The sequence below is a fragment of the Hemicordylus capensis genome, chromosome 5, assembly GCF_027244095.1.
Source record: "Hemicordylus capensis ecotype Gifberg chromosome 5, rHemCap1.1.pri, whole genome shotgun sequence".
Classification (NCBI taxonomy): Eukaryota; Metazoa; Chordata; class Lepidosauria; order Squamata; family Cordylidae; genus Hemicordylus; species Hemicordylus capensis.
In genome coordinates this window covers 209,112,346-209,139,742 of record NC_069661.1, presented here as the reverse complement: position 1 = coordinate 209,139,742, position 27,397 = coordinate 209,112,346, and the positions used below count along the sequence as shown (strand labels likewise).

The following is a 27,397-nucleotide window of genomic DNA, read 5'->3' as shown; positions in this document are numbered from 1 at the left end:
TGAGTCAGACCATTGGTCTATCTAGCTCAGTATTGTCTTCACAGACTGGCAGTGGCTTCTCCAAGGTTGCAAGCAGGAATCTCCCTCAGCCCTATCTTGGAGAAACTCAGCCCTATCAGGGAGGGAACTTGAAACCTTCTGCTCTTCCCAGAGCGGTTCCATCCCCTGAGGGGAATATCTTACAGTGTTCACACTTCTAGTCTCCCATTAATATGCAACCAGGGTGGACCCTGCTTAGCTAAGGGGACAACTCATGCTTGCTACCACAAGAGCAGCTCTCCTTTCTTGAGCACGCAGTAAAATAATAGCATGGGAACTGTACTTGGTTTGCCTAAATTCAGCCCACATTTCAGACCATTTTCATTACTGGCCCATCTAGCATGTCCAGAAGCCTGAGTATTCAGTGCTTCTGGTTCCCAGTTCCCACAGTCCAGACATGCAGATTGCTTGGCCCATCTGTTCCACTCTTCTGAGTATGGGGTATGTCAGGCAAAAAACCCTATCTTATTTGGTTCCCAATGTACCCAGAAACCAAACAGGAGTATGGCAAGCTTGGTGGACTTTGAGGAAACTGATGCAAGACACTTTTGCTTTTTCTGAAAATGCAGACCTGGATGTTCTGGAAGCATGTTTCCAAAGAAAAAACTTACTTTTGTCCAGCCTCCCCTTGACCTGCACATGGTCCATATTTGTAAGCATAAACGAGCCGGGGGATGAAATCTGAAGTTACAGCTATAACAAATGCATTTGTGATGACAGAAAGAATCCCTATGCCTTCCAGAATTCCATACCAGATTCCTGTGCAATGGAGAAAATGTTGTGATAATTCCAGATAGAACAGCATAAGCAGCAGTCCAAATGCAAACACAGTTGGAAATAATTAGTATCGGTACCAAGACTGGCTGGCTATTAGTTAGGCAGATCACTGGCTAATAAGCCAGGAGATGTCCCTGAATGGATGGCTAAGAGGACTGCAGATCTCGCTTTGAATGTTCTGAACTGAAAGGCCAGCAAAACTTGGAAGAGAGGCCCTTCAAGCTATGGGAAGGAGCTGAGACAGAGAGCCTGAAAAAAGGGGGAGGGGCATTATGGGTTTGCAGGGGTTCTTTTGGGCAATCCGATGTGATCTGTTGCTGATTTGTGGAAATGCATATGGTGAGTGTTTCCATCTAATGCACAGCTCTTAGCTGGTAAATAAAGCAAATATCACGTAGACACCACCAGCCTCCAGTGATCTCTCCTCCAAAGAAAGCTATAATTCAAGTGGCATTGCACCCCAGGAACTTTTCTTCACTCAGTGAAGTAGGGAGTGTGTAACAGAATTTACTAATTCAGTCAACATTCTTTCCTTAGTGTAGATGGTTATGCCACTGGATTGCAGATCACGACTGAAGAGGCTTCCTGCAGCTGTGTCACAGACGAGTAGGCACATATTCCTGTTGTTCAATGGGAAGCTCTAGCCTTTCTCCATCAGCAACAGAATCCTGTCCTTCCAGCCTTCCTCCCACTGTTGAAAGAGGTAACAAAGCACTCCGCCACTACACACTTCTTCTTCTTCTTTTTTTTTTAAGGCTGAGTTCTTTCTTACTGCTCTGCAGGTGGGGCTTCTAAAAACAACAGATCCTCCCTAACTCTGCAAAGTAAAGTGACTTGGCAGGCAGAGCCAGGGGTGGATCTATGACTGAGTGGCCATGTGCTCTGTACGTGGGCTGCTGTGTATTGCATTTAATTGTATCTTTTTATTGGAGAAATTTTGCATCGGACTAGATCCAAGAATTGTCCAATAAAGCTTGCATTGCATTGGCTCCAGTTGTTAGTCTGGTGTGATGCAGAGCCCTAGTAACCAGCTCTCCACTTTCTCTCAGTTCTAGCAGTACATTGACAATTCTGGTGTATGAGAACATTGTGCAGCTGAGCAAACACTCGGCATATAAAATGATAAATAGCGTACCTATATCTTTGGCTCTTGAAGCCAATGGCCGTCTCCATTGTGTGACAAATTTGTACGCATCCAGTCGGATTTCAATAATATTGTTAAGTAAGGCCAAAAGTGGAGCGAGCGGAAAAGCTGCCACAAAGATGGTTGTGAATCCAAACTGAAGAACTGTGAAGGGGTGGGAGGGAAATGACATTGTATTCAGCCACACATTGAAAAAACAAAAAATGAAATGAGGCTTACTTCAAGAAACTCTGCATCATTGTTTCTGTTCTCCCACCCCCACATATCCCAGCTTCCTCCTCACATGTTTTAGTGCAGGAAGTCAAAGATCACCACAGGAATAATTAAATAAAGACAAAAGCCACAATAAGTAACAAAAGGAAGGTTTGGGTTCCTACTCAAAAGTAAAGGTATTTGCTCTTAGGAGCTCTGCCCACCACCTCAATCGGTAAACTACAGCACCAATATGTGAATAGATTCCCCCCCAGTCTCTCTGTGGCTTCATGTTTCAAGCCGTTGATAACTGAGCCTTGTTACAAGCACAGATGCCTACAGGTTGCACTTATTTAAGATTTGCATTTTTATCACTTAAAGCTGTAAGCTAGATCAAACCAAAGTAGAAAGCAAAGCCTCAGATCTCCAAAATAATTAAAACAAGCCCTTATTTCCAGATCTAGTAGTGCCTCTTTCAATATCTCCTCTCTTCTGCAAGTTTAAGTTGTTAAATCATCCAAGCAAACATTCTTATAAAATCTTAATTCTTGATGCCAACTAGTGAAAGTAGACATGTTTAGATTAGTTCTACAAAGAAAGCAGAACCACCAAATTAGACAAATGTTCATCTCCTCATCAGCCTTAAATTATAGCAGTATCAAGCATCTTGATTTTTTAAAAAAATGTTAGCATGAATTTAAGAATATGACTTGAAGGAATACAAATATTAAAACATTTCTCCTAGTATCTTTGCCTTTACTTTCATAAGTCATGCAGTGGTGGGGATAGGAATGAAGGCTATGAGGCCAGAGTGAGATACTAAACTTTCATATTTAAACTAGTAGATATGCAGGGAATCAATACAGACAGGGAGTGACTGCAAGCTCTTGGTGCCGGAATAGAGTGCAGTTTTATGGAATACAGCACCAATTTTCTTTTTTAAATGTGTTCTTCAGCAAGGTAGCATGAGGAGAAAATGCAAATAAGTGCATTGGTGGCAGGGCAAATGTTATGTTAACACTGATTTCAAAGGAAACGTTTGGCTTCCTCCTGTCTATTTAGCTTAATTCTGCTCTGGGTTAGGGTTAGGGTTAAGGTTTTTAAAGTGTGAATAACTGCCGGTCTCATTGGGCTTTGACAAGTACATTTATGAGGTCATTCACACAATCAAAAACTGTATTCTACCAGGGTTTGGGAGCTGTGAGTGCTCCCAATTTTTGTTTTGTGTGGAAGCAAGGTAGGAGGAAAAGCTACCAGATACTATCTAGAATCAGGCAACAAGTGCTATTAGAGGTGACACTGGGAACCCTCTGTATAGTAGTGCACAAGAGCACCTATTCCAGCAAAGAACACAACACTGCAACCCCTGAGCAGCCCCCCTTGGCATGCATGGGATCCAATATGAAAGAGTGTTTACTGTATGGATCATAACTGCTGGAATGGCTGAAGTCTTAAACAGTGACCTGAGAAAATTTGGCACTCTTAAGAATCAAAGCAGCAATGCCCTGGCATATGTTACTAGTATGGGTTAATCCATGAGTTTTCAAACCTGAGTAGCACATGTTGTTGGACTACAACTCCCATCATCCCCCAGCCACAATGGCCTGACTATTGTGTAATTGTGGGAATACAGCAGTTGTAGTCCAACAACTTCTGGGAGTTGTAGTCCAGCAACATTTGGGGAACCAAATTTGAGAACCCCTAAGTTAATCTCCTGAGAGCTAGTCTAACAGTAGTAAGATTTGATTAGAGGATAGGAATGTGCACGAACCAGTCCGGAGGCCATTATAGAGGCCTCTGAACTGGCTCAAACATGGCCTGGTCCGGCCTCGGGAGGGGTGGTTCTTTAAGGGCTTGGGGCGGGGGTTTGCATTTACCCCTCCCGCCACTTTCCCCCCACCGGCGCTCCATTTTTCTGAAATGTTTTTGGGGCTGCAGCATTCCTCCCTGCTGCCTCTGCCCCCATAGTTGGCCAGAAATACTGGAAGTAGCGATCGCGCATGCACCTGCTGCGCACATCGCATGACGTGTGCACGCAACGTGCAATGTGTGCGGCGGGTGCACGCATGATCGCTACTTCCAATATTTCCAGCCAACAAAGGGGGCAGGGGCAGCAGGGAGGAATGCTACCACCCCAAAAACATTTCAAAAAAATGGAGTGCCGGCGGGGGAAAAGCAGCGGGAGGGGTAAGTGCAACCCACCCTTAAAGGGAGACCCACGCCGGCGCCGGACCATGCCTCCACGGTTCCATGCACATCCCTATTAGAGGAGACCCATATTCAAATCCCCAATCAGCCATGCAGCTCATTGGCAATCACTACCTCTCACCATCAGGGCTGTTGTGAGGATAAAAGATGAAGAGGAAATAATCTTTGCACATCACTCTACTCTCCTTAAAGGAAGGGCAACATAGAAATGTAACTAATAACAATAAATCCCTTTTGGTGGGAAAATATATATCATTGACACCAGAGGCATAGCTAGGGGAGAGGGGGCCCATGTTTGCTCCTCTCCCTGGTGGCCCCTCAAAGTGAGGGAGATAATGGAGAAAATAGCGAGGGGTGGAGCTGGGAGCCCCAGGTTCTTTGAACCCATCTGCTCAATTATAGCTATACCTCTGAATGACACTATGATCAAGCAAAGTAAATGGAGTTATTTTCATACTCATTTCTAGGTATTCATCAAAGAGTCCGTAGGCATTCATAGGCTGAAGGTTATAATCTTTCTCCCATTGTGGGAAGTTTGCTTTTCGCAGTGAGCCATACTCCTGCCGTAATCTCCTTCTGGTCCACCAATTCTGAATTAACCTGCATAATAAACATTTTTTTTTTTAAGAACACATTATTTTCCCCAAACCAGTTGACTTAAACATTGGTAGTTCTTGCTCTTTGAACACCATACTCATGGCTGGATGGAGTGAATGGGTCCACCCTAGTCATATTAATCCATATATCAGATTATTCAGGTGTTTTGGACATTCCTGCACTTCTTGGATAAATAAAGTTATATTGTAAGGAGGGGATAAATATGCTGAAGATCTACAAGCATTCAGATGCAAAGAAAAACAGGACTAATAAATATCAGATACAAAAAAGTTTGTTCTGCAAGAATCTGCAGATTTCAGGATATCAGCACTTCATAATGTCTACAGCAGGCAAGGTAGAGATAGATTGGTCTACTTTTGTCTTTAACCGCTTCTCTGTTTGTTATATTGAAAGAGAGTGGGTAGCAAATCTAGTTACAACACTTATTCCATGTGGGAGATTTTGGCCTAGTTTATATAATATGCATATTACAAATTAAGACACCAAGCAGTTAATGGCATAGACAAATAGTAGTAAATAGTGTGCCTGGTGGTGTAGATTAATATCCTTCATTAACTGTAAAGATAAATGAATGTTGCTCAAGTGTCTTTCAGTCCCCAGATAATATAAAAAGAAAAATGCAATATATACACTCATTTTGGCTGATAGATTAGTCTATGTAACTACCCTTCCATAGGATGGCTAATTGTTGGAATGAACTGGAGGAGGAAAGAAGTTTAGGATTGAAACTGCTTGAGTTGACGTGCATTTTCTGGGACTCAATGTTCAATATAATAACACAGAGATAAGTAAGGAGGCTGATGACCACATATTTGCTGTTAAGAAGTAAATTAAAAATTGATGCAATATATAAACAAAAAAGTTGATGGAATAGCAAAGGACAGTATACAGGAACCTGAATGGAAGATTTGTAAGTTACTCTTCTGTAGCTGCCCTTATTTGGAAATAAGACCAACTGGCTGACATGTTCTGCAGTGTAACCCAGGCGGTTCTGCACTGCTGTAGGCTTCGAAGGGACAGCTGGCAGCAAGAGTGCAAATCCTTAAAGCAGCATGCCCACACTTTGGCAGCACATTATTTCCACTCTAAGTAGCTCTCTTAAAGGGTGGGAATGCCACTTTAAGAATTTAAGTGCAAGAATGCCAGTGGTTGCTTAGGAACCTGCAGCAGCACAACTGGATCAGAACTGCCCACATTATGCTGTGGAACATGTTGGCCACTGAAATCAGTGGGACATATTTCCACATATACATGTTTAGGATCAGGCTATAAATTCTCAGCCAAAAGTACACATCCAAATCATAGATCTGTGATTCACAAAATACTGATACTGGGTGAACCTCATTTACTCCAATAAAGTTCAAACAAACAGAATCACTACTACAGTGCTGACTAACTTAGCACTGGCACTCACATGCAGAAGCAAATTTTGACGATGACTCTACCCACCCCTTCTGCCAGAAGCGCTCTGTACCACCTAAAAAATGTCCCTGAGGGTTACATAGCCCCCAGGGACATATTTTTGGATGACACCACAAACTTCCAAGGGATGGGGAGGCCATCCAAATTCACCCTGCCAAGAGCATCAGTGCTACGTTAGTCTGGAACTAGTCTGCAGCACCAGCGCATCTCACCAAGCACCAACGTTAGTCAGGAAGTCAGCCACTGTTTATTTGTATTTGTATGTGTTTTAATTCATTTATTAAAATGCATTTCAGCTGACTGAATTGAACACAGGTGGATGGAAGTCCTATATCCTCCTAAGAGTATCTTTTAGGCTTGAGCCTGAAACATTTCAGAGGCCATTATAGAGGCCTCCGAAACGTTTCAGCCACTGGCGCCATTTTGGCTTTCAGAGGCGATGGGGGTGTTCTCTTAAAGGCGGAGGAGGGTGCACTTACCCCTCCCTCCGCATTTCCCCTGCCGGTGCTCCATTGTATCAAAGCCTCTCGGGGTGGCGGCATACCTCCCTGCCGCCCCGTTGCCATCCTCAGCCAGAAGTGGTTGGAAGTACTGGGCGTACAGAGTGCCAGCAGAGGAAATGCGGTGGGAGGTGTAACTGCACCCTCCCCCGCCCTTAAGGGAACACTGCCGCCACCTCTGGAATGGTCTTGTATAGTAAGCTCTTCCGGTCAAACACCTGAAGTTAATACATAGGGGGGTGGGGGAGGAAGGTAACATAAATTTTTCCAACAGTGTTAGGGATGTGCATGGAACTGGGGACTGCCGGTTCAAAGGGGGGGGTAGCTTTAAGGGCCGGGGAGGGTGTTCTTTACCCCCCCTACATTTGCCCTGCCGGCGCTGTGGTTTAAAACAGTCCCATGGGGTGGCAGTGTACCTCCTTGCCGCACCAGTGCACGTAAGACTGGAAGTGCCCGGTGCATATGCGCATGTTGTGGCAGGTGTGTGTAAGAGCACCCTCCCCGGTCCTTAAAGATATCCCCCCCACTTTCAAACCAGCCAAACCGCCACACTTTCGAATCAGTTTGGAGGTTCATAAAAGGGCCTCCGAACCTGTTCGTGCACATCCTTACTCAGTGCTGACAAGGAGAAGGGAAGGGAAAGGAGCAAGTTCAGCAATACACTTTTTAATAATCAATATACTTCAAATTTTCTCTCAGTTCCTCCTTACCATTAACCTCAGGTTTCAGTTTATCTATCTGGAATGCTTCCCTGATTTTTCTTTTAAGTATGCAATGTTCTACTTTTAGAATGCACACTTTAAGCGGCATTGTTTTTCCATCATGCTTATCTCTCATATGTATTGACCAAGGTCTTTCCTTGCTTATATATTTTGAATCTGCAAGATGTTCTTTAAATCTAGTCAATAAGGGTCTTCTGGTTTCTCCTACATAACATTCACCACAATCTGCACAAGTGATCTTATAAAGAACCCCTTTTTGTTTGCTAATTATAAACAGTAAATCAGCATACCCACAAACAAAACACAGGCAGTGGAAAATATTATAAGGAAGGCAGCTCAGGTCTCTTCTCAGGATTATGTAAGTCAGGTGAAAGAAAGAACAAGAAATTAGCAGGCCTTGTCTGTCTTCACAAACTGGGCAGGCTTTAGTTCCACACTTTTTATCATATAATCTTGATCTCACCAACTGTTGCATTAAGGTCTTGGTTATTTGACAAACCACATTGGCCTTGACCCCATGTTTCATTACACTTCTCTGAAACTGCCTAATACAAATGTCTGAGATAAAAGGCATCTTCAAGATGGGCAAACCTACCTCATATTTAAATCCCCATCCCCATCTTTTTAAGGGGAACTTATATCCATTAATCTCTGCTAAGTTTCTTGTTCTTTCTTTCACCTAATTTACATAATCCTGAGAAGAGACCTCAGCTGCCTTCCTTATAATATTTTCCACTGTCTGTGTTTTAATTTTTTGTGGGTGTGCTGATTTACTGTTTATAATTAATTATTTTTTGGCTGGTTTCCTATACCATTTGGTCTGTAGATTACCCTCAATGAGACAAACCCTCTGTCTTAAGGAAAGGTAACCAGCCTTGATTATCTGCTTATCCAAACTAATCTAGCCAATGTATGGGAAATGTTTTCTTTCCAGTACCCCATTTTATGGTCAAATCTTCCATTTAGTAAATCTGCTACAGACTGATATAATCTTCATCATAGTGAATCTGAAACAAAGATTATGAGTCACTAGGTGTGTCACCCAAAAGATACTTGCAGGTATGGTTTCAACATCCCATAGATTCTGCAAGCAAATGAAGAAGAAGAAGAAGAAGAAGAAGAAGAAGAAGAAGAAGAAGAAGAAGAAATTCAATTGCTTGTTTACTTACGGATAGCCTAGTTCCATGAAATTGTTCCAAGTCTGCTTTAGCACCATTATAATACCCATTTGCATACAGAGATCTATAAGGCATCCACTAGGGTGGCACTGTGGGGAGAGGACAAAAAACAATTCAAAGAACAAAAATAGTTTAGGTAGAACAAAGAAGGAGCTGCATCCCCCCCTGCAGCAAACACAGCTCCCCCACTTGTGCAGATGCTTTAAGAGGGTATAAGAAGCAGGATCTGCTTGCGAGTGGCACTCATATAATGAAACTCTCTCCCTAGGCAGGTTGATAGAACCAGCTCTGTTTCAGCTTTTAGAAAACCCATGAGGACATGTTTTATTTCAACAAGTCTTTGAAGGCTATGGAATTGAGTTTATGAGGTCTCCTTGGAGTGTGTGGCAGAATATAATTTCTAAAACCAATAACATAGTCACCAGTATTTTGCTCATGACAGAATTACACAGACTACTGAAATAAAAACTCTAGAAGGCACATACATAATCAGTGAAATGAACACATGTGCAACTTCCCCTCCCCGTCTGCCCACCCAGTGCTGCAAAACAAGGCTTGTGCTCTGTGAGTTTAAGTGCTCCTTATGAGGACAAAGCTCTTGCTCTGCCCTCATAAGGCTTTGTGGTATGTCAGCCATTCTTTTCAATCTGTTGCACTATATTCTAGTTAGGGTTGCCAATTCTGATTGAAGCTATTCCTGAAGATTCCCACCTCCCCAAGATCTTTTCATGCCATTAAAGTCTTCAGGACTGCATTCAATAATCACCTGAAGATTGATGCGGATTCATGGAGACTCCAGGCCAGTCCTGAATGATTGCCAACCTTAATTCTAGTCACTCTTAATTTCAAAGTTGTGACAAATTGCTTTCATAGAATGCCCTTTTGGTGCTAGTTGCTAGAGAACACAGGAAACACTTACCTCTTCTAGTCTCCATCTGTTTATCAGCCTCAAGTAGGCACCAGGGTGACCTGTAAATCTTGAACATAAGAGAACATCACCACTTTTGTGTAAGATTTCTGATCACAACAGTGGGAGTGTAGAATGAGGGGAAAATGCCTTTTCTGAAAGCTGCGTTGTAATCACTTTGTTCTCATGGAATGGGAAAGTGTCTTTGCACTGGTCAAGAAATGGTTAATAGAGTCTGCAAGTTGCCTTGCCAAATTGCGAGGTGTAAAGCCATAAATTTGCTGACAAGCTAGAGGGGGAAGAGCCCCCCTCTCCTTGTATCTCTTGAAAAAGCAAAGGCCTGTAAAACACTTCAAGGCCATCTGAGGAAGACAGTTTCGCTTATCAATAGGCAGTAGAAATGTTTCTTTGTACTAGGGAATGCTTGTCTAACTAGCAATGGTTATAATATTTGTAATATGACAGACAATGATGTTAACCAATGAACTAATTGGTTCTTTGGGGCTGAATGTTGATGCCCAGCTATGTAGTTATGCCAAAGTATAAAAACTTGTGACCCAGGCAGCTGTCCGCGATTCTCAGGTTTACCGTGAGGTACTGGGAAAAGCCACCAGCGCTGGGTTAAAATAAATGGTGATTATTGCTTCCTTCAATCATCCTTGTTTGTTTTGGTTTGTGGTAACTGGGCCTCCCAGGTAACAGGAGTGTGAGCAGGAAAAGGCTGAACATAATCATTCCATCTAGATATTTCTAACAAGAAAAGGAACACAAAATATGAAAGACCTTGGCTGGCATCCAGACTAGTGTTGTTCTAGTGCAATGAGAGAATCTGGGCATACTTAAGGAGTTTGCAGAGCTGTGCAAAACTGTGGTGCTCCACGATGTTGCACAACCATCAGTCAAAAACCTTCTCCAGAACATATACAAGGTTGCACCACAAGAATGTGCTATGCATTATACAGTGTGTTGTGCCATGTCAACATCTTCTCCTGCTAGTGCAAGATCTGGTCTGGATCAGGCATTTCTCCCTTTGTGCTCTGTCCTTGTACTAACACAACAGCATTTTGCTAGTCCAACACTAGTCTAAATACAGGCCATTATATACAGAAAATGTCCCAAAATTTCTCAAGTGTTTTAAAATAAAGTTCATTTTAAACACGCTGCTATTTAAATGGCAGTATTCTAATATATGATAATAACCTTTATTCTTTAAAAGGCATTTTATTTCCACCTGTGAGACCATGATGCCTCACAAAGCAGTTTGCCAATTTTAAAAGTGCAACTTAAAAACAACAGTGAACAACAGTAAGCTAAAAGCAAGCTGATGTTCTTGGCCTAACAACCTTAAAAGTCAGGATAGTTCTTATGATAAAAGAATCATTATTGATATTCAGCATGGATAAATTATTATTCTGAACAAATTTGTTTCTGGAACTTCTGCTTTAAAATGTTTTGTTTCTATTAGGGAAGACAGAATGCAGAACTCAATGGGAACATCTCCTGTGCAACCCAGCAGTAAAGGTATTCATGGATGGAATGGTCTTAAACAAAGACCATTAATTACACATTATGTTTGCCTAGAAAACATTTCTGATAGGTTGTAGCTACACTGGAACAAAATCATTTCTGCTTGTTCAAGGTTTTGACAAAATTAAAAAACAAATGGTTTCACACTGCGAACAAAGAATCTGTTAAAAACCCAACTTCCATGTTAGTCTGTTGCAGCAAAAAACAACAAATGGTCTTTTGGCGCCTTAAAGAATAACAGGTTTCTTTGGGCATGAATGTTTATGTCACAAGGCTCTTTGATGTTCTACTAAACATTACAGGTGAGTTTGTGTGTGGGGAGTTCAGGGAGAACAAATGGTTTCATATCTATCCAACTCAATTTTTTTGCTGCTGCCTCCTGTTGTTTATATGATCCTGCTGGTGGCAACATGCACACTCTCTGGTGCTGCTATGCATCCTTTCACTTTTGCCTGTGCAGAAGATAACCAAGTGAATGCAGGAAGCATTTCTTTCTGCTCCTGCCCTGACTCTGATTTGGCTTTATGGGTGGGCCAGTTTGGCTCAACCCTGATAAAAACACATGCTTTCACACAGGCACACACTTTCAATCCAGCCTCACTCAAGCAAATACTAAATCTTCTCATCTAAAAAAACTCAAAACGTTCAGTAGCTGTTAATATGATGCTTCATTGAATTTCCATCGATGCAATGATAGACACCAGGGGACAGCAAGGAAAAGCCTAAAAGCCACCATTTCTCTTTCCCCCATGTATTTCAGGACATGATATAAAGAAGCACACCTGGCAAGGACTTGCATGTGAGCTGCAAGGTTTCCTCACCCCAGTTCGGCCAATAGCACTTGTCTGTACTGCCCTGGAGGCTGTTTCTGAATTTTCCGTGAGTTTCAAAGGTGGCTTATTGTGCAGCACAAGCAGCCGCTTCTCCGAGCAAGGATCAGGAGCCTGCTGTGCATGAAGGTTTCACTGTGTGGCCCTCTGAATCAGACCACAAACAACACACACTGGCTTGCATGATACAGAGGTTTCCATGAGGATATAGTGGCTTGCAATATGCTGATGCACAGCATTGTGCCTCCATAATCCTGCACTCCAGGGCTACTGCAGAACCATAAGGAAACCCTGATGCTGCTAAGAACAGGCATTGTGCATGCAGCACTTCCCACTCATGACAAGGGGGGAAACTGGTAGTGCTGCTTGCACAATTGCCTGTTTGGAGCTGCCTTATGAGTTCACAGCAGCAGCAGCAACAAATATTTATATACCGCTTTTCAAGAGAAGTTTCCAAAGCAGTTTACATAGAGAAGTAATAAATAAATAAGATGGATCCCTGTCCCCAAAGGGCTCACAATCTAAACAGAAACATAAGATGGATACCAGCAGGGGTGTAGTAAGGTTGGAGTGGGCCCAGAGACAAGATTTTAAAATGGGCTCACTGAAGCTCAGCTCATGAAGTAAAGAAATCTTAAATGAGGCTGAATAGTGGCAACAAAAAGCATATAGATCGAAAGATAGATAAAAACACCTATGCGCCACAATAGAACATCATCCTAATTTAGTTCTAAAAAGGTTTTGTAAATTGTGGACCATGCAAGTCATTTAATGGTCCTAGAGAAAGACATGCTGTTCTGGTAGCTCCAGGTCTTAGCATTCACATCAGTTTTGGAGGATGAATACAACTGAAGGAAGCCCGGGCTCATGCGCGGCTGCGGAAGTCAGTCATGTGACTTGCCTCTGGGGGGGGGGCCCAAGGCAGTGGGCCCCCAGACAACTGCCTCCCCTTGCCCTATTATAGTTATGCCCCTGGATACCAGCAACAGTCACTGGAGAAACTGTGCTGGGGCTGGATAGAGCAAGTTACTCTCCCCCTGCTAAACAAAGAGAATCACCACGTTAAAAAGGTGCCTCTTTGCCCAGTTAGTAGGGCAGCAGCCTCCGGGCACGGTGTTACAGAGACTTCATGCTGCACATCATGTGAGCCACTATATATTTTCTTATAGAAAACCAGAGTCCGAAACAGGAAAATTCAGAACCTTAGCATTCTGAACACTGGTGCTCAGGAATGCAACTTATGTATTGGTTGGTAGTTGAGTAACAGAAAAAGTTTTCTGTTTAATGACTTCTTATTGAATAAGCTAAGAAGCAGTTACTGTGGGTCAATCAATCACAGTACAACAAAGTTTTATTGGCTTTGTTGAAAATCCTATTTCAACATACATATTATTTCAGATGCACTTAGGACTGAATGTAACTGCAACATCTTCTCTCTTCTCTGCTACATTTCTACACTTTCCCAGGGAGGGCAAATCTTTATATTTATTTCTCTAAGATGTGCCCATGGCTAATCCCATGCTGGCAGCTCAGCTGCCAGGTATGGGGCGAGAAAATGGCGATGGCGGTGGGCGGGTGGGCTGGCAGGGAAAGCATCGGCTAGGCTGGCCAGCAAGTGAAGCCACCGCTGCTAGACTAGCGGGGAAGGAAAGCGCCCGCCGGGCTGGCAGGGAAGGAAAGCAGACTAGGAGGGGGAGGAAAGGAGCATGGACTGGGGCTGAAGGGTGGTGGGAGGGGGAGGAGAACGGACTGGGGCTGAAGGGAGGGGGGGGGAATGAAGATGGGGAGAAAAGACCGGGAGAACTAGGGGCGCAGATGCTCAGTGCCGGATCAGCTAGTATGTATTTATTAATCTTACCTTCCAAGGAAGAATGCTATATAAAAGGTAGAGCTATTCAGATTGACAAACTGAAAAAGGAACATTTTCAAAGTAAAGCTGTTCTCCCACTCAGACTCAGTACGAGGCTGCTCTGTAAAAGGAGGAAAGAACATATTTCAAGACAACCACTCAGATTAATTGTCACATTTGGAGAAACTGCAGGCACTCTACAGAGCTGGCAATGTATTTGTAAACTTTATTGCTGCTGCTACAGTCCAATCCCATAAATGTTTGCTCAGAAGGACTTATTCTCAAGTATCTGGGTATAGAATTGCAGACTTAATTTTATAATTATACAGTACACATTTAATCTACAAGCACCTATAGCAAGGGAATCAGCAGGAAAATAGCACACCTCCTAGGGCATGGTTCTTTCAACTTCTGGCTCACTACAGGTTCCTAAGGACAGCAGCAGTGGCAGCAGGAACCACAGAGTTGGGGAAAGGTCTTAATATAATGTCTCTTTTAGCTGTCTGCCAACATAACTTTTATGTTAAATATTAGAACGTTAACCATTTTGAATATGGTTTTGTATCAAATGGGGGATATACACTATGCGGAGGCAGCTACTTGTGGAGCGATTGCTCCCGGCACCACAGTGGTGGTTCTTTAATGCTCAATCCAGCACTAGCACGGGGAAGGCTGGGCAGGTGGAGAGGATGCCAAGAGGGTCCATGGGGAGGGTGGGCAGTGATGCAGGGAAGGCTGGGAACAGCACAAGGATGCCTGGGTACTGTAGTTCCAATCACAAGCTCCCCTGTGTGAATCCCCACCCTCCCTGGCATTGTCTCCGCCCACCCAGCTTCCCCTATGCTAGTGCCGGGTCAAGCATTAAAGAATCTCCAGTGGACTACCTGGGGCAATTGCCCTGTGATTGGCTGCCTCCATGTGGTGGGGTGAGGGAATTGAGCTGTGAGACATTCCGACATTTATGATTCCATGGACCTAATATTGTCCGTGCAATATTTTGGATCGCAATAGATCCAAAATTGTCTATTTTATCTAATGGTCCTTTCATGAGGCAAGGGGTGAGCTAGTCATCTCAGGAGTGAGCATGAAGAGCACAGGGGATGGCAAGTACCTCCCCCCTCCACCATAAGGGCCACCCCAAGGGCATCTGTGCCACTCTCTGCCACTGCCGTTCCTCACCCTACTAGGGCATGCTGTTCACTTTTCCCTCCTTGCCTACTGGAACTCTTATTTCTCCGCTCCCCCTTACATGCCAGACATGAGCTAGAAATTCCCCCAACACCACCACTTGGCTTGGTGGCATCATCTGAGAGTGCTTATGTGCCACTGCAACTGCCTCTGCAACATGGCTGAGAATGCTGAGCCCAGATGGGGAAGGGGGATCATATTGTCCTTCACCCTGGCAGCAAAATGTCTTGGACTGACCCTGGAGTGATAGACAGACATTCTACTCTGCTAGTTTGTAACTGGGCTTGCAAAATCTACAAGGGATGAGAAGGAAGAGACTGCAATTTGCTAGAAGAAATGTCCTATGCTGTGCTTTGGAAGCTGAGCAGGAACAGCACCAGGTGTCTTGGTGTGTTACAGTCTCTTGCTTTGTGACCACTTCTACCAATTGCTCTAATTAAATTGACAGAATGTCAGTTCAGATACCGGATGATAAATTCCAGATTGCTTCAGTTTGGAGAGGATTTTGCTTCTCATTGCTTATTAGTAGCACCTAAGAACACAACACTCCAATTGGGTCACAGGCATGCTATCTAGCCAATCAAAACACCAACTTATGCAAAGAAAATGCAACAAGCCTCTGAGACCCTTGGGAATAAGCCAGGCCTGAGAAGCAAAGCATTGTAGGTGTTCCATGGCAGTACTAGATGGGAAACCTTTCATCAGCAGCAAAATAAGTGCCTCCCCTTGTTACAGGAAAAGATCTGCTTTCTACAACATACTCTCTCAATGATGGCTCATGCAGTTTGCACATGTATAGGGTCTGTTTTGAAAAGTAATAAAATGTGTATTGGTTCAGGTAGAACCAGCTGCTACTGTAATCTGACTCTCACCCTCCCAGTGTGCTTTCCATTAACATTCATTAGTTCTATGTCATGTAGTTGTAGGCCCAAGCAGGGGGATGAGGCAGACACTTCAAGGGGTGAGATGGAGTGGGAAGACACAATAGTCTGGACTCCAGTTGACCCAGTGCTATGGGAACCCATACTAGAAGGACTAGGGGAACCTGAGCAGCCAGCATCTCCATCACAATTCAAGGACACAGCCCCGATGAACTGCCAGTCCTAGTGGGGGCCTCCTAGAGCCTCTGGAGCCAGTGCATAAGAAAATGGGCAAGGCCCCTTTAAGAAACAGAGCCTTCCCTAGAGGAGGGGCACGGCCAATTCAGTTTACCTAGGCCAGGGGTTCTCAAACTCGGGTTCCCAAATGTTATTGGACTTCTTCCCATCATCACTAGCCACAATGGGCAAACGGCCATTGTGGCTGGGGATCATGGGAGTTGAAGTCCAACAATATCTGGGGACCCAGGTTTGAGAATCTCTTGCCTAGGCAGAACTCATAAAACCTGGCAGCTGCTCCAAGAAGCTCTTGAGACAATACCCTTTGTATGTTGCCATATGCAGCTCTGGTGTTCCAGTGTGGCTCTAGCCAAAGCAATCATTCCTTTGCCCTTCGAGTTGTCTGTGTTCTGTCTCATTCCTGGAGCCCTGCCTCAGTTGTGATCCATACTCAGCCTAGAACAGGATACTTGTGCAAGCAAAACTAGTGTACCAAAATTAGCCTTATAGTGAGCCAGGTCAAGCCTAGCATTGTCTGCTCTAACTTGCAGTGGCTCTGCAGGATCTGTTATTCTTACCCAGCTCCACTGTGAGAGCCTTTTAACTGGAGATGCCAGGGATCGAGCCTGGAGCCTTCTTCATACAAAGCATGTGTTATATCACTGAGCTACAGTGTCTAGCTCTAAACAATATCCATTTAAAGAGGTATTAACATTCATGCAAAAGAGCCAGTAATGCAGAACAGGTCTCGGGATGCAGTCATTACAAATCGCACACACACACAAAAGCTGGTGCATGCATACCCTTGAAATGCTCCAAGCTAGTCTCGTTACAACCTGAACTTAAATGTCTGACTGGACAGTTGATGAATATATAATACATATGACAGACAGAAAGCATATGCACACACTGGAGCTAATAATGTTTCATATATCTCTTCTAAAAATAGCACACTTAAAAAAAATAGATTGTTGCAGTAACTAGAGGTGAAGAATGGATTAAAATGTCATGAAAGTTGTTTCATTTTTATCACCACTTACCTAAATTTGTCAGAAAAAGGGCAACCTTTTCATACAGCTGCAACAAATTAAAAAAAAATCACAGCATAAGATAATCTAAACAACATAATCTGAAATTCTGAAAGAATATAAGGTTATCTGCCTAGAGACTTAATTTGTATTGCTCCATCACAGATATGAAGGCTAACAAAAAAGTTGAAGAGGTTTTTTTAATGAGCTTAGAAGCTGAATAGCCTCATGCAAACTGCTGGACAAATGTTGCCTTACAGGTCTATGTTTCTGATCCAACAATGTACGCAGAACCTTTCTAAAAGAGCTGAAAACCCACTAATCCATTCTTTGGTGGAGAAGTGGAAGGAGGGTCAAACCGTACCTCTGGAGTAGCTGCCTGGTTGTTAAGCACATGCCTGTTTGACGTGTTTGTTAAGCCTTCATCTCCCCTTCCCCACCTTACCTTGCTGTGCTCAGGTGCATTAAGCAGTTTCTCCTCTGCTTGACTCACTTTCAGTATCAAAACTGGGCTAAGTATTGACCCTTTAAAAGCAACATAGCATGGCAAGGAAAGGGGAGGCAGGATGTTCAGTTCCCCTCCCTTGTGCTTATTTTGGCATAAACAATAGAATGGTGGGATTCTTACTTAAAAAAAAAGACTTATGCATACAGCCCCAACTGTTGGAAAAGGAAGGGAAAGTACACATATAACACTTGGTTGCACAGGCAGTGCCTCATCCTGCTGGGGGCTATGCACGTGGAAACTTGCTTCTACACATTTATGACCCCTAGGTGATTTGGGGTATAAGTATGTAGATTCTTTTCTGGGAGTTCCTCCTGGATCTCTGAGATTGTGATTGTGCTTTTAAAATGCTGTAACTTATTGATTGATTACTGCATTTAAGTTTTTATCTTGTCCCACCTATTTTAAAAATTTATATCACTGATGGAAAGCAATACTGATATTAACAGGCTGTTGCCCTTGCTGTTCTCAGTAAAGTCAGAGACAGTTTCAGTGAAGACTCTGTGGTTGTCTTGGAGATGTTTGATCGAATGTCAATTAATCATGTCCTCTAATCTTGTCAAGACAAAGGCATACAAATTGTATCTTCTTGCACATTCATCTCTTCATTGCTCCTTAATTCCAGTAGTAGCTGTTTAATACAGCAGTAAACTGAAAGGTCATTTCAGTTCCAAAGTGGTTTGTAGAGATGGAAGGGACTTGAGGGAGGACTAGGCCTCACTTAGAGCAACTGCTGGGAGGGTGGGCCTTTCTTGATAAGAGAAAAAGCCCAGGAAAATCAAAGCAGAAAGACCAATACACAGGACTGGGTGGGAACTACACTTGCAACCACCTTTCTCCAAGAGGACAAAGCGGTTTGTTCTGTCCCAAGAGTGCCCTGAGGAAGCAGCTGGCTGAGAAGCTGCTAGGGAAATGGGAAGGACACAGCCTGGAGATTGGAGACAGCAGGAAGATCCCTGCCTGTGAGCTAGTGATGTTTCTGGACCAATCCGGAGGCCATTCTACAGTCCTCCGGACCGGTCTGGACATGGGCGGTTCGGATTGGGGTGGGGGGTTCCTTTAAGGGCGGGGGAGGGTTTATTTACCCCTCCCACTGCTTTCCCCCATTCGGCACCCGTATTTTCTTTAGTAATTGAGGCGGCAGGATACCTCCCTGCCGCCCCTTCTCCCGGGGCTTGGCTGCAGTGCAAAAGGCTTTTAGAAGCCTTTTGTGTGCGTGTGCACGCATGCAATTTCCTTAGTAATCGGGGCGGCAGGATACCCCCCTGCCACCCCTTCCCCCGCTTAGTGCAAAAGGCTTTCCCTGCTGCAGTGCAAAAGGCTTTTAGAAGCCTTTTGCGCGCACGCCCTTACTTTCTTCAGTAATTGGGGCAGAAGGATACCTCCCTGCCACCCCTTCTCCCGCTTTGCAGCAAAAAGCTTTGCGCAAATGGCTTCTAAAAGCCTTTTGCATCGAAGCGGGAGAAGGGGTGGCAGGGAGGTATCCTGCCGCCCCGATTACTTAAGAAAGTACGGGCGCGTGCACAAAAGGCTTCTAAAAGCCTTTTGCACTGCAGCAGGGAAAGCCTTTTGCACTAAGCGGGGGAAGGGGCAGCAGGGAGGTATCCTGCCGCCCCGATTACTAAAGAAATTGTGTGCACGCACGTGCGCACAAAAGGCTTCTAAAAGCCTTCTGCACTGCAGCCAAGCGCTGGGAGAAGGGGCGGCAGGGAGGTATCCTGCCGCCCCAATTACTAAAGAAAATACGGGCACCGGATGGGGGGAAAAGGCGGGAAGGGTAAGTAAACCCTCCCCTGCCCTTAAAGGAACCCCCCACCCCAGTGCTGGACCGCAGCACCGCAGCTCCGCAGTTCCGTTCACATCAATACTGTGAGCTTCCAGTGGCATCTGGTGGGCCACTGTGCGAAACAGGAAGCAGGACTAGATGGGCCTTGGGCCTGATCCAACAGGGCTGTTCTTATGAGTAATAAGATAGGCACCAGTTCAGTTAGATGCAGGAGGGAAGTAATTTTCCTTTATTGTATTGCTTGAAACTGCCTGGTTAATGAAAACTTTTCTCTCTTACAATCTGCTTTATGAAGAAACAATTGTTCTTATTGCATACTCTTATTTTTCTTTCAATCTAATAATAAAACCTTGTTGGTGAAGTGTGCTACCCTTCCTTTTGGGTCTGTCTTAGTCACATGCCTCTGGATGCCTAGAAATGCTCAGCTGCTTCTAGGGAGGGTTTTTCCATTCCCCCATCAACCCTCCGCAATCTTATATGGAGAGTGGGTTTTCCCATAACAAAATAAAGTGGATGCCGGCAACCTACTGTGAATCCCTTACAGTCAAGGATTCACCCCAGTTAACTCTCCCCCCGCCACCTCCAGCCAGGTCCGGTAGGAGCTATGACATTGTTGTAGTACTTGCAAGTGAGAGCTGAATTTGGCCGTTTAAAAATGTTCAAAAGCATTGTGTGCTATAAAGATATGTATATATTGCATCAAAGGAGCTGAAAAACCTCTGGATGAGTTGGACTGCATATTGTAGTCATCAGATACTGCAAAAGAAAAATGTACAGCACAAATAGCAAGATACACATATGCATCTATTTCAGTTTAGAGTTGTGTGTGTGTGTGTGTAGAGAGAGAGAGAGGAGTGTTTTCATCAATTTGTTTAGTGTAAGATGATTCTCAAAATTAACAGCACCAGACTGGATGTTTCTGATGGTAATTCATTCAGCCTAAGACTGAGATATTCCTTCCCATCATGGAAGGCTCTGGGGCATAGACGTAACTATAGGGGGGCAGGGGGGCACGTGGCCCGGGCGCCACTTGGCAGGGGGCGCCAAAAAGTGCCCCTGCCGATTTGCTGGAAAAAAATTTATTTATTTATTTATTTATTCGTGTATTCATTCATTTATTTATTTATTTATTTTTGCAGAGCAGTCCCCCTCCCCTGGTCCCGGCGCCCCTCCCGGCATTGCTCATCCAGCACCGGGCGCCGCGGTGTCTTCGTAGTCCAAGTCTCTGACTCTCACTCCCCGGCGCGCCCCGCCGCCCCGCCACCAGTCGCGCATGCGTCGAGAGGAGGACACGCACCAGAGCAAACTTCCTGAACAACTCCCTCTTCTGAATAACTTCCTGAACGCCCGAACCAGTTCCCCTTTTTGCTCATTCAAGTCCTTCCTCCCCTATAATCTAACCACGTTTTACCTGAAAAGGTTCAGGGAGGGGGAGATGGGGGGATGTGGAACCTTGGGTTCCACATCCCCCCCATCTCTCCCTTCCTGGACTTTTTCACTATGTAATGCAAGCTAATTTAATTATATGTCATCATCAAAATGGATTAGCTGTTTCAGCCCATCAGGAAAGTCTAAACCTCCACCGATTTAATTAACCAGACTGAAAATCAGATGAACAGAGAATGTTTTAATGAAAGGTGGTATATAAATTTAACAATAAGTAAAACTATCATTAGGAGCAATTAGTGATTACTTAAACATTGGTGCTGCCAAGCAATTTGTAAATAAAACTTGAAGCCCTTTGATAATAAGCTGGAATTAATTGTAGGTTGGGCAGGGGGTGAAAGTATATACTTCTAAACATTTATTGTTAAATTTATATACCACCTTTCATTAAAAACAACCCCAAAGTGGTTTGGTTTTAGTCATGGATTTTAATTTTAATTGCTCTTTTTGTCAATGTGATGAAGATTAGTTAAATCTGAGTGGTCTTAGGCAACCAATGTTGCATCTGAAATGCCATTTCATTTTTTATTGTCGTAAATACTCTCCAACCAATTTAAATAGCAAAGGTGTATATTATCGCTTTATTCAATTGCAGGGAATCTCAAAAAAGCAGGATTTGCAACTAAGGCAGTGCATATCTTCTCTAAAATGGCCCTTTTATAGTTTTTCTAACTTTGAAATCATAACATTAAAACAAAGCATAAATGCATAAATGCTTCCCCCTCCATTTGAAACCTTTTCTGGTGTAAATAGTGCGCGGTTTTGGAAAAGGGGAGTCTTTCTTTAACAGCGGGAGAATAAGGAGTCTTTAGCACTATCACCCTAGTCCCTCGAATTACTTTGGAGTCCTTGGTTTTCGTTTTGTTAAAATACAGTCACTCACAAGCAAAAGTCAGGAACAGAACCAGGGCGTGAGGGAGGGGCATCATAATCATAATAATCATCATTGCATCATAATTCTGATGTTTGAGATACAAGCCAACTTCACAGGGTTGTTGTGAGGAAAAACCTAAGTATGTAGTGCATTTTGAAATTTTTGGTAATTTTTGTAATTTTTTAAATTTTTAAAATAAAAGTTTTCTGAAACATGTGTGTCAGTCAGATGTATGTTGGGGGGCGGCGGAGGGGACACGGTGGGGGGGCGCAATTTCAGTGCTTGCCCCGGGCGCCGTTTTCCCTAGTTACGCCTCTGCTCTGGGGCAAGATATATACTAGCCTTCCAGGATTATGGACAGCCACAATGCACTGTATTACTTTTAGCAATAGAAAAACCCCCACCTCTGAACAGAATTTTGCAGAAGGCATTGCAACAGAAGGTTGCAACACTGACAACCTCTAGCTTCCCAAAAGGTTCTTAGCTGGGCTGCAGCCAATTAATTAATTGATTGATTAATTAATTAATTTCTATGTAAACCGCTTTGGAAATTTTGCAGCAAAATATAAGTTTTGATTAAACTGGATTTTGCAGCATGTGTAGAGAGGCAATCCCAATGATTAATGGACATGCCAAGAACGGACATGCCGCATGTGATTAATGGACATGCCAAGAACACGTTGGCACTTCCTTGAATGATGTTGGGTGTGTTCTTGGTGCAGTCTAGACATGATTGCACACAGGCCATGAACATGATTGAACATGGGCCATGTTCATGTGAACCAGCTGTCTCTAAAACTGGTGGTATATAAATCAAATAAATAAATAATAAACACATACAAATTAGCAATAGCAATAGCAATAGCACTTACATTTATATACCGCTCTATAGCCGGAGCTCTCTAAGCGGTTTTTTACAATGATTTAGCATATTGCCCCCAACATTCTGGGTACTCATTTTACCGACCTCGGAAGGATGGAAGGCTGAGTCAACCTTGAGCTCCTTGGTCAGGATTGAACTTGTAACCTTCTGGTTACAGGGCGGCAGTTTTTTTACCACTGCGCCACCAGGGGCTCTTATTAAGTCGAGCTCTCAAAGTGTGGTTTGCTACTTTAAGTGTCTGCACCCTTGCACAAAAGTGCAAAAGTGCCAACTGTTCCTTAAGTGCCTGCAGCAGTACAGGCAGCTTGGAACTGCCTACATTACTCTGCAGAACATGTCAGCACTTCTTTTTATAAAAGTTAAAGATCTTCGTTAAGATCTTTCAGGCTACAGGTTTACATAAATAAATCCTCTACTTTTCATCCACAGTCTGTGTATCATTCATCTTTTTCCTTTTAAATAATCTTACCCTTGGTTTTAATTGCTGCAACAGGGAAGTCTTACCACTGTCAGGCCTGGGTTTAACAATGAGCCCATTCTCACGACCAGCCCTACTTGGGCTAGCCCTGTCTTATCCAGGTAGGGCTAGTCATGTGAAGCCCCATAATCACTCCCAATTCCGCTACACCTCCCCTGGGTGCCCATGATTTAATACCCAGGCTTAAAGTGAGATGGGAGGACAAGCACATGCCTGATGTGGAACTCTGAACTGCTGGCAACTGCTCCCGGGCTGCCAGCAGCCATATTTACCATAGAGCTTGGGGGAAGGAGAGGCCAGGCAGTGCGGAGCTTCCCTAATGCATCGCGCTGCTCATGCAGTGCATTGTGGGATATCTGGCAGCCCCAGCTTCCTTCCCCCCCTCCCAATTGCCACTTATCTCACTGCCACGCAGCTCATATGGGCAGTGGAGCCCTGATTGCGTTCTGGTCATCTGGGAGAGGGCAGGCAGGCTCGTGCCTTCCCTGCAGCCCACCCCCTTGAGGACATGTGAATGACCTTAATATCTGGCAAATCTAAATAGCTGTGAAGATACTTATTGCCTCTTAGATAAAACTAACCAGCAACGAAAAACAATCAAATCATGGCTGATTGAAATGTACCCAGATATGATGAGCTCTACTTACGACATTCAATAGCATGATGATGCAAAAGTTGATGCACACTGCAGTCCCAGTAGTTGCAACCTGAGAGTTATTCCTGATTAAAGCCCATTTAAAGGCAGCAAAAGTGCTGACAGTCACGACACGGTAAATAACAATGCCAAAAACAGCAGCAATCACCACACAGATCTAAAGGGCGAGAAGAAATAATTAAGCCTGAACAGTGATACAGTAATAATACATTACTTTCCCAGTTCTCAAGGATATAATATAAAACTGGCAATCCAAATTTCTAAGTGACAGGAACACCTTCCAATTTTCTTAAGAGGGTTGAAACACAAATGCATACCATGTGTCTTGTGGGGACTTCAGATCAATTTTTCCCCTCATGACTGCATCCAGCATGGCAGCCACAGCTTTTGCCAAATTCGAATCATCGGTGCTGCTTGTGGAACAAGTAATGAATGTGCTGGCCAGCAGCCATGCAGAACTTTTTAACATGCCCCTCTGAGAGGGCTGTTTTGAGTGCACTACACATCAATGCAGAAATCAACAGGCACAGGTTCTGCATATGCTGTTGGAACCAAAAATTGTGTAGAGCATGCAAAGTACCAACAGCTTGGAGTCAACATAGGAATATTTACAAACATTCTCCCTATTCAAATTTCTCTCCAGATTTGAGGTTTCAAATTACCTGATATGGGTTGCAGAGCAACATTTTCCCATCTTTGATTTCTACACTTTATTCAGACTGCTACACACATGCAGTTTGCTGCACTCTCCAGTTCATGCCTCCCACCCCCACACACACACTTACTGGTTACTTGTGTGCCTTGATTAAATAGTACTGCAACTGTATGATCATACTGAGGTTACTGTTTGCATGTTATTGGAATCAGTGCACATAGGGACTCTTGATTAGTAACCAGTAAAGCAGGGGGAAAGATGCAAACTGAAAACTGCAGCAAACTCTCATGTATCTATTCCTAATTTAATTTTCAAATTCTCCAAGTTAAAATGAAATGCAGATCAAATGCAATGCAGACAAAATTAATGCTCAGAAGACTAAGAAAATGAAACATGAATCAGATAATCCTAAGGCAGTTGTGAGAATCAACCCTGATTGTACTAAAATAATTTAACACATCCCAAGTTGTCTCTAACAGATAAGCAAATTCAGAAGAACTTAAATAGGCTGACATTGGGCGTTTGGAGGGCGTTTGGATGGTGGTGCTTTTGATGATAACATATACACTGCTTTTCAATGAAAAGGTTCACAAAGTGGTTTCCTTAGAAAAAGAATAAGAATAAAAAGATGGTTCCTTGTCCCCAAAGGGTTCACAGTCAAAAAAGAAAGCCCTTGACACTTGCCACAGCTGGCAGCAGGGCATAAGTGAATCTTTGCTAATATATTATTCCTAATAGGTATGTATAGTGTTGTTGCTGCTAGTCTTGACAAATTTGGCTCCATAAAATTAATTTGAGAGAGTCCCTCCTGGTTTGTCCCAAATTTGCCATTTGAATACCCAGTTTAATTTGCTCCATTCCCTGGCTGCTATGTCTCTGGCTTTAAGACTAGCAAACCAAAGGCATAAAAGAACGATATAATCTGATGTGACCTGGTCTGTTTGGGTACTGACTTGCTTCCACATCTTAATGCAATATCTTCTTTCTGTTCCTGTCACAAAGGACTAGAAGATATTTCAATTTGTCCTAAATATCAGGTGCATCAAAGCCAATTGAATGTCTCTACACAATTTCATCTTCCCAAGACAGCCCCCTACCAAATATGAGGCAACACCTCTGTCTTGAAAGCAGCTTGAAACAATTAATGCAAAATTATCATAAATACAATGGCAACATTTCATTTATTAATTGGTTAGATTAATTGATTAAAACCTTTGATCAACTAAAAAGGTGCCTCCCATTAGCCAGGCAGCAGATTGTGGGGGGAGTACAAAAATAGGGATGGGGGCAGAGAAAGCATCCCCCCTCCTCTCTGATATGGGAGGGCATGTGTCTCCTAACTGGGTGCTGGCTGTGAACATGTATTGTTTTAACATGCAAATTTATGCAGGCTCAATTGATTAATTATACAAGTAATAGTTTAAAATGCAGATGATGGACTATGATTTTTTTAATTGGACGATAGCCCTAATCATACTTAATCTTGTTCAGATTTTTTTAAAATGAGATTTCACATTGTCCTACATAGGTTTATTCTTCCCAGAAACATACTGACATTAATTTGAAGACAAATCCTTAATTAGATGTCTAACAGTAAACCCATCAAAATAAGCAATGTTTTTGAAGGGTAGGGGGCAACTTAGTGGTCTGGGAATACCTGATGCTGCAGGTGCAGACTTAATTAGTAACCTGGATAGGAGATCACCAGGAATCTCATGAAAGAGCATTAATTATGCATACATAATTAATAAATAGTAATTATGTTAATACATTAATATTTATTAACATATATTAAGACATAGAGCTTTATGGTAGCATTATCATTAATGTATTAGCAATAATATAATAGCATTAATACATAAATATATTACTTTGGAACATTAATATATGAATAATACATAACTTTTAAAAAAGGAGACATAGGGGCGATTCTCACGACCAACAAAAATCGGGCTAGGGGAGCGTAGCCTGATTTTTGTTGGTCGTAAGAACCACCAGGCTCGCAGCTGAGACCGGTGGTTCTTGAGCGGGTAACCCGCTCAAGAACCCCTGCTAAAAAGCAGGTTTGCGGAGCGAGCGCTCCAGCAAATCTGCTTTTTAGGCTTGTGAGTAGCTGCGGCGTGGCTTTGTGCCATGCCTACTCATGAGTAGACCCCCAGCCGGGAGGCGAAAAGCTGCCTCCCGGCTCGGGGGTCTTCCCAGTATGCCCTGTGCGCTCGCACAGGGCATACTGGGGCTTGCGGGGGCTGCGTGCCCCCCCTCCCCCACCCCCACTGTCTCGGAGCTGGCCATTGTGTGGGCAGCCAATTCGGCCGCCCAGGGCTCCCTGCCCACTCGTGAGCGGGGAGAGCGGGCTTAGCCCGCTCTTCCCACTCACCAGGTAAAACCGGGTCTCACTGATCATGAGATCGGGTCCAAAGTGTGTTCCTCTAGGTGGGAGTAACTTTCAACATTGAAAGAAAACTGCAAATCTTTTCTTTCCACCTCAGCTTACTTAAAGATGTGCCGTCAAGTCGGTGTCGACTCCTGGCAACCACAGAGCCATGTGGTTTTCTTTGGTAAAATACAGTAGAGGTTTACCATTGCCATCTCCCACACAATATGAGATGATGCAGCATCTTCCTATATCGCTCCTGCCCAATATAGTCTGGGAAACATACCAGTGGGGATTCAAACCAGCAACCTCTTGCTCCCTAGGCAAGTTACTTCCCTGCTTCGCCATTAGGTGGCAATTCAGCTTACTTAGCCTTGTGAAAATAAATAAATGGACAAGTGTTGATTGTCCACACTCTTTATCTGAAAGGTTCAACTAGGCTCTGGTTCAGCAAAGCAATTAAATGAATAGCTGCTTAATTGCTTTTCTGAATAAGGATGTATTTATGCTGAGCA

General features: G+C 43.5%; 1 protein-coding gene across 6 annotated transcripts in view; it reads right to left on the bottom strand.

Annotated features, from left to right (window-relative positions):
* The window catches only part of ANO4 (anoctamin 4), a 255,081-nt gene that overhangs the window by 10,859 nt on the left and 216,825 nt on the right, over positions 1-27,397 (bottom strand). For all 6 annotated transcript variants that reach the window (XM_053257089.1, XM_053257091.1, XM_053257093.1 and 3 more), the window contains 8 exons: positions 23,846-24,010; positions 17,239-17,275; positions 13,923-14,034; positions 9,720-9,777; positions 8,792-8,889; positions 4,818-4,960; positions 1,952-2,104; positions 651-798 (listed from right to left, as the gene is read on the bottom strand). In XM_053257089.1, the coding sequence (XP_053113064.1) occupies positions 651-798; positions 1,952-2,104; positions 4,818-4,960; positions 8,792-8,889; positions 9,720-9,777; positions 13,923-14,034; positions 17,239-17,275; positions 23,846-24,010 (914 nt within the window). The remainder of the gene's footprint in view (positions 1-650; positions 799-1,951; positions 2,105-4,817; positions 4,961-8,791; positions 8,890-9,719; positions 9,778-13,922; positions 14,035-17,238; positions 17,276-23,845; positions 24,011-27,397) is intronic.